The sequence below is a fragment of the Oryzias latipes genome, chromosome 11, assembly GCF_002234675.1.
Source record: "Oryzias latipes chromosome 11, ASM223467v1".
Taxonomy (NCBI): domain Eukaryota; kingdom Metazoa; phylum Chordata; class Actinopteri; order Beloniformes; family Adrianichthyidae; genus Oryzias; species Oryzias latipes.
Genome location: NC_019869.2, coordinates 26,207,167 through 26,220,136, shown reverse-complemented (window position 1 = coordinate 26,220,136; position 12,970 = coordinate 26,207,167). Strand labels below are relative to the sequence as shown.

Below are 12,970 nucleotides of genomic sequence, written 5' to 3'. Positions count from 1 at the left end.
CCGTTCATCACATGAACATGTGGAGAAAAGTCCCGGGCTGAAGACCAGGTCTAAGGAATCAGGCCTTGGTGTGATTGACAGATGCTGAACTGATTCTACAGCATGGATGGAGGCGGCGAGCAGCTTCCAGGTTCTGTGCAGGAGAGCTTCCCTGCAGCGTTTCACGCAGACTTCCAGGAGCTCACGCCTTAGCGTCACGCAGCAGCAGACCGCTATGAGCACACACACGACGGGTTTGGCGTGTTTTAAACGTTAGGGAGACACGGGAACGCTTTGAGAAAAGATCCTGAAAACCACGCAAACAGCAGCAGATCCTGTTTGGCAAACACGACAAAAAAAAAACTTCAAAGGAAGAAAAATCAAAAATTAAGAGATCGCAGCAATGACATCACAATCAGACACACGTGCATACACACATATATGTAAACCGGTGCAAACACACACACGTGCAAACACACACACACACATGTGCAAACACACACACACACACATGTGCAAACACACACATGTGCAAACACCAACACACATGTGCAAACACACACACATGTAAAGACACACATGCAAACACAGGTATCTGCACAGACACAATCACACACACAAACATGTATGTGCACAGAAACACACTGTGTAAACACACAGACACATACATACGTTCACACACACTCTGGGGCAACCTCGGGGTTTCCATGGCAACAGTCCATGTAGACTGATTGACAGGTTTAATGACATGACGGGGGTCAGACCTACGGTCCAGGGGGGATGGGGGGATGTCATGCTGCCCGCTCCACGCCTGACCTGCAGGCTCAGCACGCTCAGGTGAGGCGGACAGCTGTGCTGCATGAAGCGCCTGCTGGACTGCAGAGTACATGTGGCTACGCTGAGGTTATATATGTGATACATACGCTGTTTATGGCGTTAATAGAAGCAGGATAACTGTGGATAAATACAGTGCCCTCCTTACCATCTCAGGCACTTCAGCAAGTGTCATGCCCCCCCCCCTGGGGTATGTGGGCAGCCTGAAAGGGCCTACAGAGGGGGGGGGGGGGCAGCTAGCTTTCCTATTTAATCAGATTGAAAGTGAAGGTCTGGAGTCGGACTGACGCAGTCACTGCTCGTCCGCGGTCTCCATCTTTGACTCCTCCTCTTTTTGCTCTGTGACCTGAGAGCTGGGGCTCTGAGGGGCGGCCAGCGAGGGGGGGTCCTGCTGGTCCCGCTGGGAAGACGAGTCCTCCTGTGCAGAGACGGCAGGTCAAGCATCGTTTGAAGGTCTCTGCTGCTTCCAGCATTCCGGTTTCCTTCCACTCACCTGCTCGGAGAACGGATGGATGACCGGATCTGCAAACTCCTGCATCTCGCCCTCCTCGCCGTTGGAGTGGCAGCTCGGACTCGGCACCTCGATGCCGTGGCTTTCCAGGATGGCAGCTTCTGGTGGAGGCAGGAGCGGACAGCAGAGGTCAGAGGTGAGCAGGGGGGGGGGGGGGTCCAGCCCAGGACTCGGCTCTCACCTATGTTTGCTCTCCTCTTCATCTCCTTCCGACGGTTAGCAAACCAGTTGTAAACCTTCAGCGCCGTGACGCGCTCGAACTCTGACAGCTTGCAGCCTGAGGAGGACAGCAGAGGATCTTCTCAGACTGCCGTCAGCGCCGTCTGACTGCCAGACGGACGGCCGCAGCAAACATGCATCCAGCATCAGTAAACACTGTTCAGCTGCATCAACGCAGCGTTCCAGAGAAGATCTGCTTTTCTTCTGCTTGTAGCTGAACCGCTGAGAGGAAACTAACAGGATCCTGGTCAGAAAAACATTGTGTGCCTTGACCATTCTGATTTTTCTGCTGCATTTTGTTTGGGACGTCATCTACGACAGATTGTTCTGGAATCTTTTTTAGGTTTTTACACAGAGCCTGAGCTTAACTGAACTAAGAACCCTCAGAGCTTCTGTCTAATGAAGAAGAGCGACATCTGGTGGCCAACTGAAGACACAACACTGCAACTCAGAGTTGTACCAGAGTACACCGTCGTCCTTCCTGCTGGAAAGCAGCAGCGAGTTGCAGCTCTGGATCTTTCCTGCTGCTGAAACGGACGCAGATAAACATTTGTCAAACATCTTAACCCTTGTGCTATCTTAGATGACCCCCCCCTTCCATTGAGGTGTTCTTCCTACCATGACAAAGGTGGATAAAGGTGGAAAGATTTCATGTAATCCATGGACACCAGTGAAGATCACAAATGATTGAAGAAAAAAGGTTCAGAGCACTGTCTAGTGGGTCTAGATGACCCAACTCCCAATGGTAAAGTGCCTAGGATAGCACAAGGGTTAAGAAGGTGAAATGGTTTATGGTGGAAGGTGAAGCTAAACAACCAAAGAAACATTTAGGCGCAGCTCTTTCCCCGTGGCCCTGAACACTGTGGTTCTCACCCGGTTCCTGTGGGACCAACAGAACCAGGAAGTCTTCCAAGCAGCTGATCCAGTTCAGACTCCACAAGCAGAACCTGAGATGCACCGTGAACAGAACCAGGTGCCAGCGGTAAAGGGTCTGCTCAGAAATCATCTGCAGAAACTGTCTGACCCACATGACAAACGGTCATAAATGTTCTGCTTCAGATTGATGTGTAGGAGTTCTCCTCCATCCGGAACTGACCCAGATGCAGATCTGTTACCATGGTGACCTCGTTAAGCAGGACATTTGGTTTAGTTTTCATCTTCATGAGCTGTCCACACTTGGAGAGCCTTCAGAAAACAGAAGCTCCTACCTGGTTTCTGGATGACAGAGTTGCAGGCGTTGGCGATCTCCTCCCGTTTGGCTTCATCTGGGTACTGATTCTCCATGAAGAAGCTGTGACAGAAGGACATCCACCAAGTCAAACATCTGTGAAGGCACACCAGCCTCAACACTCCTCTGGGGGTTTGAACGGCTCTCAGTAAATCCATCCTTCTTTCTGCTTTACAAGTCAGCATTGTTTGGTCAAATCGGATTTTTGTGACCATCCTCCTGGTTCTTGTGTCCCTGATTCCTCATCTCAGGTTACAAACACACAGATTGATGGCTTCCAGGCCTCGGAGCTGCCCCGCCCCTCCCACAGCTGCCCCGCCCCTCCCACACCACCGTCTCCTGGTGGCCGGCGTTCTTCCCATGGGCACCGGTTTGCCCCAGCCCAAACGGGGCCATTGGCCCACCACTTGCAGGAGAGATATGGTGGGCTCTGAAACGGCGTCCCTTGAGAGGGGCTAGACTCTCCATCATTCTAGAGTTGCTCAGGGAGAGACGGGAGGGTCGTGTCCCTTCGCCTTCGGGCGGGGGTCAGGTCTCCGACTGTAATTTGGACTACTACAGAGTACCCCGCCTTCTTGGTGTCTCCCAAAGGGGTACTGGGAAGTGCCCCAACAGGGGACTCCACTGTCTTCCCGGGAGACTTCAACGCCAATGAGGGCAAAGGCAGTCACTCCTGGAGGGGCGTGATTGGTGGGAATGTCCTCCCTGATCTGAACCCGAGCGGTGTTTTGTTGTTGGACTTCTGTGCTCCTCATCGTTTGTCCATAACGAACTCCATGTTGGAGCACAAGGGTGTCATCACAACACGCGGCATCAGGACACGCTAGGCAGGAGAAAGAAAGGGGCGGAGCTGTTCACTGACCATTACCTGGTGGTGTTGAAAATATAAGCAAGTTCAAAACTAAATAACTTTCAAAATAAAAGAAGTTTATTAAATGAGATTCTAAACAAAAGCAACGGAAAAACAAGATATCTTCAAAATAAAAGCACTTTTCAAAATTACTTCAAAACAAATTTGAAACAAAAGAAATTATAAACAATAAAGGCTTCAAAATACAAAGTAGCTTGAAAACAAAAGTAAATAAAAACTGCTTTAGAACAACAGCAGCTTCAAAATAAAATCTCTTTCAAAATAGGTTTTTTATTAAATCATTGGAAGATTAAAAACAAAATCTGCTTTTAAACAAAGTGGCTTCAAAGTAAAAGCATCTTCCAAGCCCTGCAGTCTGCACCATCAAACATGAGGGACACTTGTGTTTGGAAGAGCCTGTAGTTACATCATAGTGTTGTGCCGATGGACGATACCATCGTCCATCGTGATGGGTGACTGACATTCCGATGGAGAGACACCATCGTGATGCCACGCCCCCGCCACGCTGGGAGTCGACACCATAAGCCGCGGTTACATGTGAAAAATATCTTGATGGGATCAATGGTCGGATTAGAATTCAACCGTGTAGATGGGCCCAGAAAACCTTTTTCAGATTATAAAAAACGTTCACATGGGTCACACTTTAAGTCGGAATAAATCATTCGCACACGCGCAGTAGGGTTTGAAAAACCGGAAGCGGATATCAGTTCCGCCGAGCAGCTATTTTTTTCTCAAACTTTATTGAATGTAACAATTCAATACAAAACAATGTTGCCGAACGGCTTTATACATTGATATGTCAGCTCGGTAATATACAAGACGATCTTCTAAACGTGCTTTTAATAATGTTACGATTATTATGAAACGCCTGTTCGCTCATCGTTTTATTTTTAATCCGTGTGGTCAGTGCTTTGTCTGTTTAAGAACGGAGCCGGAAAGAAGCCAGAATTAGCAGTATGCTAACACGGGCTAACAACATTAGCTTTGGGTGGTGCTGCAAACTGCATCTTCGCTGTATGTAAACATGTGGGAATAACATCAGCCTTTATTTAGTCGGGACACGACTGGAAACACAAATCCACGTGATTGTTTGAACGATTTCTAAGGACTGAGCGACATTTCTGCTTTGAAGCTCACACCGCCCCAAAGTGCTGTGTGTGTGCTGACGATCCTCTGCTCCGACACACACTTTTAGACCCGGTTCTGAGTTCGGTAGCCCGTTCCCCTAGAGCTGCGGAACAGATCGCAGTTCTAAATCTCCTACATGACGCTCATGTAACAAAGCCCCCCCTTCCCCTCAAACACAAAGCTGTAAGTCCGCACTCCGCCGGTCCGCTTGACTAGTTAAATGCGGGAGCGGACCATTTCTTTTCTAGTTTGTTTGTTACTTTTTTTGTTAAAGTTATTTCCCTCAGTACTGCAGATGAGTCATTAGTTGGGAAATAAAATAAATAAAGTAAAATAACGAATAGCAATTATATAAGACCGAAATATTAAAAATAGCCCCCCTACCCCCCCACGACGATATCATCGTCCATCCCGATGGTTGACAGCAAACATCGTCAACGGCCAATTTAAGGGACATCGCCCAACCCTATTACATCATGACCATGTCAGGCTTTTCCATCCTGATTACTCGGATTCAGCACATCCCTACATCTGTTCAAACCTCACAGACTCCTCCTCTCCTCCTCTTCCTCACCTTTCCATGATGGACTGGCACTCCTTCCTCCAGGTGAATCTGCTTCCTCTGCGCAGCCTCAGGGGCCCGCCCACCATGCCTGCTCTGTCCCCGCTCAGGATCCCAACCCTCCAGTCAGGTTCCTCTTTCACCAAGGAGCGCATGGACAGGGTGGCACCTGAAGACGAGGGCAAGCGTGATCTTCACCACACGAGAACGCCAGCCAGTGTGTGACAGAGGGAGGACAGAGGAGCTTCTTCCCGTCAGCTGCTGCTTCCAGAGGCTGTTACCAGAGGCTGTTACCAGAGGCTGTTACCAGAGGCTGTTACCGGCACCTCAGCCTGACACAGTGAGTGTGTTATGGTTGCTAAGGAGGTGAACTGACTTTGAAGCCCCAGCAAGAGGGCGGGGTTACCTGGCAGGGCCCGAGTGGCTGCGGCGGTAGCAGTGTACCACGGCAGCAAGCGCATCAGAAGCTCTCTCTGCCTGCTCCACGAGGAGTTGAGGCTGCAGTTGGGGTTGGGCAGGATGTTGACGAGGCGGCCACCTGCCCCCGTTAGCATCCCGTCTCTGTCCCCTCCCCGGGCTCTGGGCGTGGGACTCACACAGTGCTGGCTTTCAGTCCACCTCAGCCCTTCAGTCGGGACAAAACCAATAGTCAGGCAGGCCACAGACCACGTTACAGACAGCTTGTGGCTAACGGATTTGGGCGGACGGTTTGCACGGGCCTGTGACATTTTCAGCAGCTGTGCGTTTGCAGAGAGGTGGGAGGAGGTCGGGAGGAGGGGGTGTAGGAAGCAAAGAAAAAGCCATTCTTGTTAGAATTGGACTCATTCTACTGTGGAGATGAAAACCAGCACCAGAGTCCCCCAGCATCAGACGGGGAGCCGAAAACGTTCAAGGAGGAAGTGAGATCAGAAGCTCCTTCTCAGGCCGGATCCATGCAGAGAATCTGCTGCTCTGGATGCAGAAGCTCCTGTTTTTGATAGGAGCTGTGGTGGAGGACAGACAGGAGGAGGTCACATCTGACCCGGGCGGCTGCTTTAGCCCGCACACACAGAGCGCCTTCATGCACTACAGTTACACCTCCCAACCAGGAGCCGTATCGATTCAGATCTCCTGTGACGGACCGCCTCCATCGCCTGTCCTTGGTCTGAAACGGAAGATCTGCCTCGTGCCCCTCCTTGACCTCGCAGCCCTGGAGGACCAGCTCGGGGGGAAGCGTGAGGGGTTTGGGTTTAACATGCAGAAGGACAAACGCAAGCAGCAAGCAGTGGCTGACATTCACAAAACGCAAGTCATGCCTTTTTTTAAAGGAGCTTCCCGTGATCCAATCTGTAATCTATCATCATTAACCCGGCCTTTGACCTTGGGACCCCTTCTGAGCCGGCCTCTGTCCTCCTGGAGGGGCTCCGCAGACGGCAACAAAGCAGGGGAGAGCGGTCAGGGGACTCACCCGGGTTGGTCCTCTCCAGCAGGTACCAGCGGTAGAAGGCCCGGCGCTTGGAGTCGCTCATCTCCAGGCCTTGCTGCAGAAGCCACTGGGAGATGTAGCTCTGGCTAATGCCTGTGGAAAAGTCAGGACAAAACGCTGAAGGAGAACCACATCCAGACCTTCACAAACCAGACAACAGCTCATGAGACAAAAGGAACATTTTGGCTGAAGCTGATTAGATGTAGGAGTTTCTCTTCCTTTGGTTGGGTATGAAGGCATCGCTAGAGCCACAGCGGATCTTTGAGCAGATCCTGGAGAAGGAGAAGTCTGCATGAACTTCAGACACGTACCTGTGACTTGGCCTACGATTGCCTGAGAGATCCGACGGTTGTTCAGGAAACTTTTGATCTCCTCCTTCACCAGGTTGCTGTCCCTCCTGAAAGAGACATTCAAATCAAAGGACGTTTCTCTCAGATACTTTCAGCTTCTGACTTCAGAGTCTTCCTCACGGCGCTCTGGTCCAAAGGAGCTTCTCCGTCTCCAGCCGTCCCCCAACGGCTGACCCGAATTACCTTCACTAGGATTCAGGACAGTAAGCCGCCCCCCCAGAGGACAGCATTCCCCCCCCCCTTCCTGTGCTAATGGCCTCTCCCCGCCTGTCTCTGCCCTGAGAATGAACAAATGTCTCCGTCTCACCTCATGTACTCCTCCACCTTCTCCTCCAGGTCCCACTCCTCCTCCCCCATGGTGTCATAGCTGAACGAGCGCTGAACCGCCACGCTGGGAGGGTACAGCGGCGGGGGGGACGCCTCATAGCTGTTGCTGGGGGACAGCGCCGCTCCGTCCAGACCGGAGGTCTGCGTGGTGGCCGAGGCCAGAGACAGCGAGGAGGAGGACGAGGAGGATGAAGAGGAGGACGGGGCGGGAGCAGCCGTGGCGGGGGTGTTGTTGGACGGGGCGCCGGCTCGAGAGTCCCCGTGCGGCGGGCGGGGGTCGGGGTCCAGCCTCTCCAAGGACTCCAGGGCGTGGATGATCTGGGGTTTGGTCATGCCGGAGAGGCGGAGCCGCTGCAGGAGGTCGATCTGCTCGATGGTGTAGCGCGGCTCCGCCTCACAGCCCACCGCTCTGGGATCTGTGGGAGGGGCATTCGGTAAGTTAGCGTGTTCCACGGGGCAACTGCTTCCTCTGGCGTTAACGCAGAAAAGGTTCCTAGAGCCACGTCAGTCACCAAGATGACCCCCAGGGGGGGGGGTCAACCTCACAGCAGGCACAAAACTGCACGTCCATGGGGGCGTGGCATTTGATGGACAGGTCCAATCATTCGCCCTGACACTGCTCTGCAAGAACCCCCTCATATCAACATTACAACGGTAAATATCAACATACGGGTCATGTGACCACACAGCGTCCATCTTTCTCCAGGCAGCCACGGCGTCCAGACTGGACACGTGGACACGCCTCAGAGGAGACGCCTCTCAGCAGAACAAACAAACTTCACAGGCTGAGCACGGCTATATTTATCCGAACCAAGCATTAAATTTAGATCACCTGCTGCAGACGCCGTCAGAACCAGCCTGATGATTAAAGGGTTATTATTAGATTAAATACTAAAGAGCAGCCTGGATTCATTCCGAGTCCCTTTAATGCTCTGCAGCAGCATCAGGGACCGTCTGCCTGCGCAGGACTTGCAGGAGCTCCAGAGACCTGCACGGCATTCAAAGTTCTGGCAGTCTTCCTCAGACTTGGCACAGACACTCGCAGCTAACCTTGGTGAGGGTACAATTAAAGCAAGATCATCCAGAGCACAGCAGCCCGTCCTCAGACGCAGAGTTCACCTGATCACATCCTTCTGTCCAGAAAAACAGCAACGTCAGCACTTTCAGTCACTTTCCCCTGTTTTTAGGATTCCCACCTGAATAAAAACACACAGGTGAACAGCAGACAGGTTCCAGTCCAGCCGAATTCACAGCAGAGACGCAAACATCTGCGCAAGCCGCGAACCCGCCACCGGGGTTGGTCCGCCGTGGAGATGGAGTGGAGTCGATCTGCTGGATTTCAGACGGACTTCTGAGCGCGTCTGCGTGTTTTTACGCTGCGTCCCCGACTTCAGCCTAACTTCACGCTCCTCCAACACCACACGGTCTCCACGCCAGGAGGGGGGCAAAGTCAGGGGTGTCGGTGCTGGGCCTTACCTGACGGAGGGGGGGACACGGACAGCCGCCCCAGAACCGGCTCAGCCCGCGGGGTCGCGGTGGGGACGCACCACTGCTGCCGCATGGCTCCCCGCACCTCTGCGGTGTCGGATGCTAAGCTACCGCGGCGCGGAGGGCTCAGAGCGCCGCCACCAGCATGCTGGCAGACCGGCAACAGCGCAGCGAGCTCCGTAGGCGACGATAGCGGCGCCCGCGGCGGCTGTTCCCCGGAGCGGACACCTCCCGACGGGGCTGCGCTGCTGCTCGGGGCGGCTCCAGACTCAGACAGGAAGCTCCGGAAGAAAGTTTCAAAATAAAGCTCATGGGAAGCTGAGTCAAAAAACAAACAAACAGCAATGTAAAACAGTGGTTTAGGAAATTTAACTATTTGAAGAGAACATTCCAACAAACCTGACCAAAAAACCTGCTGCTTAGAGTAGATCAACTCCTTAATGCAGTCGAGCTTAATTCAGAAGATAATTCTTGTTTTAGGAAACAGGAACACAGAAGGAAACAAAAGAGCAGATTTCTAAAGGAATAAAGATTTCAAGTCACGTGATAAATTCTAAAGTCACATCAGACAAGAGTTTGGCCTCACATGAAGTGTTTCTGCTCTGGCCATCACAGACACTGGTTCATGGCTTAATTTCCTGCAGGCTGGACTGAACAACAGTCTTCAGTCGGCCCTCAAAATGACTGGTCAGAGCTCCAGAGTTTGGACCAGAACCAGAAAAGCTGATAACCCTGATTCCTCACATTGGCTACCAGTTCCAGAACTGGTTAGAAAATGGCACTATAGACAGGTTCTAAATCACACAGTAGTTTGGGACCTAAACTCTCATTAGATTTCCTCTTGGTGCCAAAACCCAGCTGGTCTGGAATCAGCAGTCAGAACCTCAAGTCAGAACCAAAGAGTGAATTTGCTTTCATGCTCCAGAGCAGACCGTGCTTACAGATGAAACACGCCTTTGCCTGGTATAATGATCTAAAATAAAGCGGCTCTTCTGCAGATTAGTGTTTTAAAAGGCTCCAGAGTAATAAGAATGAGCTCTCACTTCCACCAGCTAATGAATGCTGGGCAAACGTTGTGCTTTTATTTTGAAAGTGAAACGGAAGCAGCACTGTAAAGCAGAACTAAGCTAGCTTGATACTGCTCTGGATCAACCAACTACTTTCCCAAACCTGACGCCTGAAGGTTTCAGAGCTTCAGTGAACTTGGTTTAAAGTCTACTTCCTCTTGAAGATCCTTCAGTGTCTCTTCGTTTGTGTAAAAGCTATGAGCAGCTTCGCCTGTTAAGCTGCTTCTGACAACTCAGCCCGATAGCTAGCTACTGTAGCTGGTGGCTAGCGGAGTCTGCTCCATCATGCAGACGAAGGAGGGGCCGACCGGGACCGGAGGACCGTCCAGAACGGGGCGGGCTCCGGTCCATCGCCCTCCCCGGGGACATGAGTCTAAGTCCGCCTTTTATCCCCATTTGTGCCCCCTCGACGGGACAGAAAGGCAACAATCTTCATACCAGTTCTAACTTTGAATGTTATCCTCTTCTCCAAATCTGCCCCCAGAGAGGTTTCTCTTGTTTTATAAAACGAAAAACATACGCTCATAATAATAAAACTATGAAAATATTTACCCGAATAAAATGTGAAAGTATTAATATTAATTATGATGGTTGAAATATAACCATTGAGTACATTTTTCCCAGCTTTCTATGGTGTGCTCCTATAGCTCCTCTTGAGGATGGACATTCATCCATAGATCGTTCCTGCAATGATGAATGGATCTGTCTGAGGCAAGCTGTTGATCAACTTGACCTATACCATTAGAAAATAGTTTAAAAATGAAATAAATTGATCTCTACTCAAACTTGGAAAATACTGTAGCGACCTGGGGGTTAGCCCCGCCTTCAGGCCCCAAGACTCATGGGAACTGGGGAATCTTGGGTGAAAACCATGAGTGAGAGGGCTGGGAACACAAGTGCTTTTTGACTGCGTTTAAAGTAAGTGGTCTTTGATGCTGAAAAGGAGACTTTGCTTCTCTGCCTGTTTCTTCTCTCTGAGATTGTCTGGTGTTGTGCAGTGTGTAAGTCGTGGATATTGCTACATTTTAAGCTGCATTATTATCAGCTTGGCTATAGTGATGCCAGCTGGGTAGTTACAATACCATTTGGATTGGGAAATGGAAGGTTTATTCACTCTAACATAAAAACAAGTTCCTCACAGCGGACACACGTGATGTCATTAAGACTGATCAGTCCATCATTCTAGTCCAATGTGTGGACAGACTTTGAATGAAGTCATGTGACCATCTAGTGTCTAGAATGTTCTAAGAATGTTCCCTTTAGATTCTTTGTGGAAAAACAACAGTGGACTAAACTTTAGGAAACTAACATGTGAATGGATTTGACATTCATTCTAGTTTACTTGTTTGTTTGGACACAGATTTCATTTCCACTTGATGATCTGGAAGAAATCCAAGAATCTGGAAAACTTCACTGTTCAGTATCAGGAATTTCTGTCTGAGTCTCACTGCTGGAAGTTTGGATGAAGATGATCTGGATCCACTTTAGGTCAAAGGATTGGATCGTTCAGAATGAACCAAAATTAACTGTGAATCATATGAATACCACAAACTATGATATGAATTGAATCATTGTTAAAATAAAATGGTGGGGATGGACTTCATTACTGTCATTGTGAAGAGTCTGATGATGTAATGATCAAGACCTTCATAAATGTTCATGCTCATTAAAATAAAATCATTTTACTTCACAGGAATTCACACTCAATGGAGGTTTTAAAGAAGTTTTGACTTCTTTCTTTAGTAAGTGAAAGGCTCTGTTAAAGAGTCACAGAGGCTTGGTCCACATTCAAACCTTTTGCTGTTTAATGTTGGCAGTCAGGTTTGGGTCTGTGTCTTATCTTTGGCTTATCACAGATAATCTGATTTGGTTTTAGCACAGGTGTTAACAGGGTTCAGTAAAATAACTTACAAAGGTCCATAAGAGACAGAAAACAGGCCAGTCATACATAAAAAATCCATATTTAGACGTCGAGTTTGACAACTGTGGTGTACGTTCCAACAAAAACCATTGGCTCCACTAAACCCCAACACTTGTGAAAGTGTTTCCACTTATCTAGCGGTGCGTGGAAATGATGGCAGCGTCTAAACTTTGACAGCATGTCCCGTTTTGAAGCTCATACTTGAAGCCCAGCAGTGGTTGGATCCTCTGTGAAGGTCTAACGTGTCTCTGCTGGATGCTCTGTGTGTCGGACGGTTTGTGAGGATGTGCAGCTGCAGGCAGCCAAAGTCACCCGACACTGACCCATTATTGCTTTTTTGTACCTCTGTGCTCAAAGTCAATATCAGCAGTAATTTAATATACCTGTATTTGATTTTTACATCCTCATGCAGACAACCTTATTATCCAGTCTGTGGTGTAAACCTCAGGGAGAACCTGAGTCTGGCTGCTGGAGGGACGCTCTAGCCCTTCAAGGTTTTGTTCACTTCAGCAGAAAGAAGTGGGAGACATCTTCAGTGTGTCGCCGAGACGGATTTCATGTTCAAGTTAAGAAACAGGTAGCTCGTTATTTCAGGTGTTTGCTTTCCACTACTCCAATAATCCTCATGTCCGAGAGGAGTTTGCTCTGCTCAATATTAATCTGTCCATCCTCCCACCCTGAGTCAAGAAGGGGGGAGTATGAGGTGGGAAATGAAAGATCAGCCAAGCATCTAAGTGTGTCCTACTCGGCTCTTATTTTATTCATTTTGAAGGTTCCCTTTCTGCTGTCAGACGTCCTGAGGGGGGCCCTCCTTGTGGGGGTCCTCAGCTGGATGAACACATACTGCTTTACGTTTGGTCCCAGATGGCCGGACTACCGGACCTGGAAGCATCACATCACCTTCCCAGAAGAGATACTTTGAATCAGTTTTCTGATTTGTTTTTTTCTTTGGATTGGTGATGGGAGCAGATGTTTTAAGGAAATTCGCAAAAGGTGCATTCATACTGTTTCTGAACCACA

General features: G+C 49.7%; 1 protein-coding gene across 5 annotated transcripts; it reads right to left on the bottom strand.

Moving 5' to 3' along the window:
* Positions 1 to 702: 702 nt before the first annotated feature.
* Positions 703 to 9,251, bottom strand: LOC101174168 (homeobox-containing protein 1). Of its 5 annotated transcripts, XR_002874186.1 has the most exons (11): positions 8,951 to 9,250; positions 7,455 to 7,890; positions 7,109 to 7,194; positions 6,780 to 6,890; positions 5,739 to 5,957; positions 5,345 to 5,501; positions 2,752 to 2,834; positions 1,506 to 1,601; positions 1,307 to 1,425; positions 962 to 1,231; positions 703 to 855 (listed from the first exon to the last, which is right to left on the bottom strand). XR_002874186.1 is itself a non-coding variant. In XM_023960246.1 (10 exons), the coding sequence occupies exons 1-10, from the start codon at positions 9,033 to 9,035 to the stop codon at positions 1,106 to 1,108; spliced, it is 1,515 nt and encodes a 504-aa protein (XP_023816014.1). In that variant the 5' UTR covers positions 9,036 to 9,251; the 3' UTR covers positions 703 to 1,105. The 5 variants fall into 5 exon arrangements, 4 of the variants coding, with proteins under 4 accessions (XP_023816014.1, XP_023816013.1, XP_023816016.1 ...); XM_023960246.1 differs by having other exon boundaries at positions 703 to 1,231; positions 1,307 to 1,422; positions 8,951 to 9,251; XM_023960245.1 differs by having other exon boundaries at positions 703 to 1,231.
* Between the last annotated feature and the right edge of the window lie 3,719 nt (positions 9,252 to 12,970).

What these genes read in the sequence shown, in the direction of transcription:
- LOC101174168 (XM_023960245.1), bottom strand. Translation starts at nt 9,035, where the DNA reads ATGCGGCAGCAGTGGTGCGTCCCCACCGCGACCCCGCGGGCTGAGCCG. An exon ending in GCTGGAGAGGACCAACCCGG is followed by an intron (nt 5,958 to 6,779) that starts GTGAGTCCCCTG and finishes TCCCGACTGAAG; the next exon opens with GGCTGAGGTGGACTGAAAGC. An exon ending in AGCCACTCGGGCCCTGCCAG is followed by an intron (nt 5,502 to 5,738) that starts GTAACCCCGCCC and finishes CCTCGTCTTCAG; the next exon opens with GTGCCACCCTGTCCATGCGC.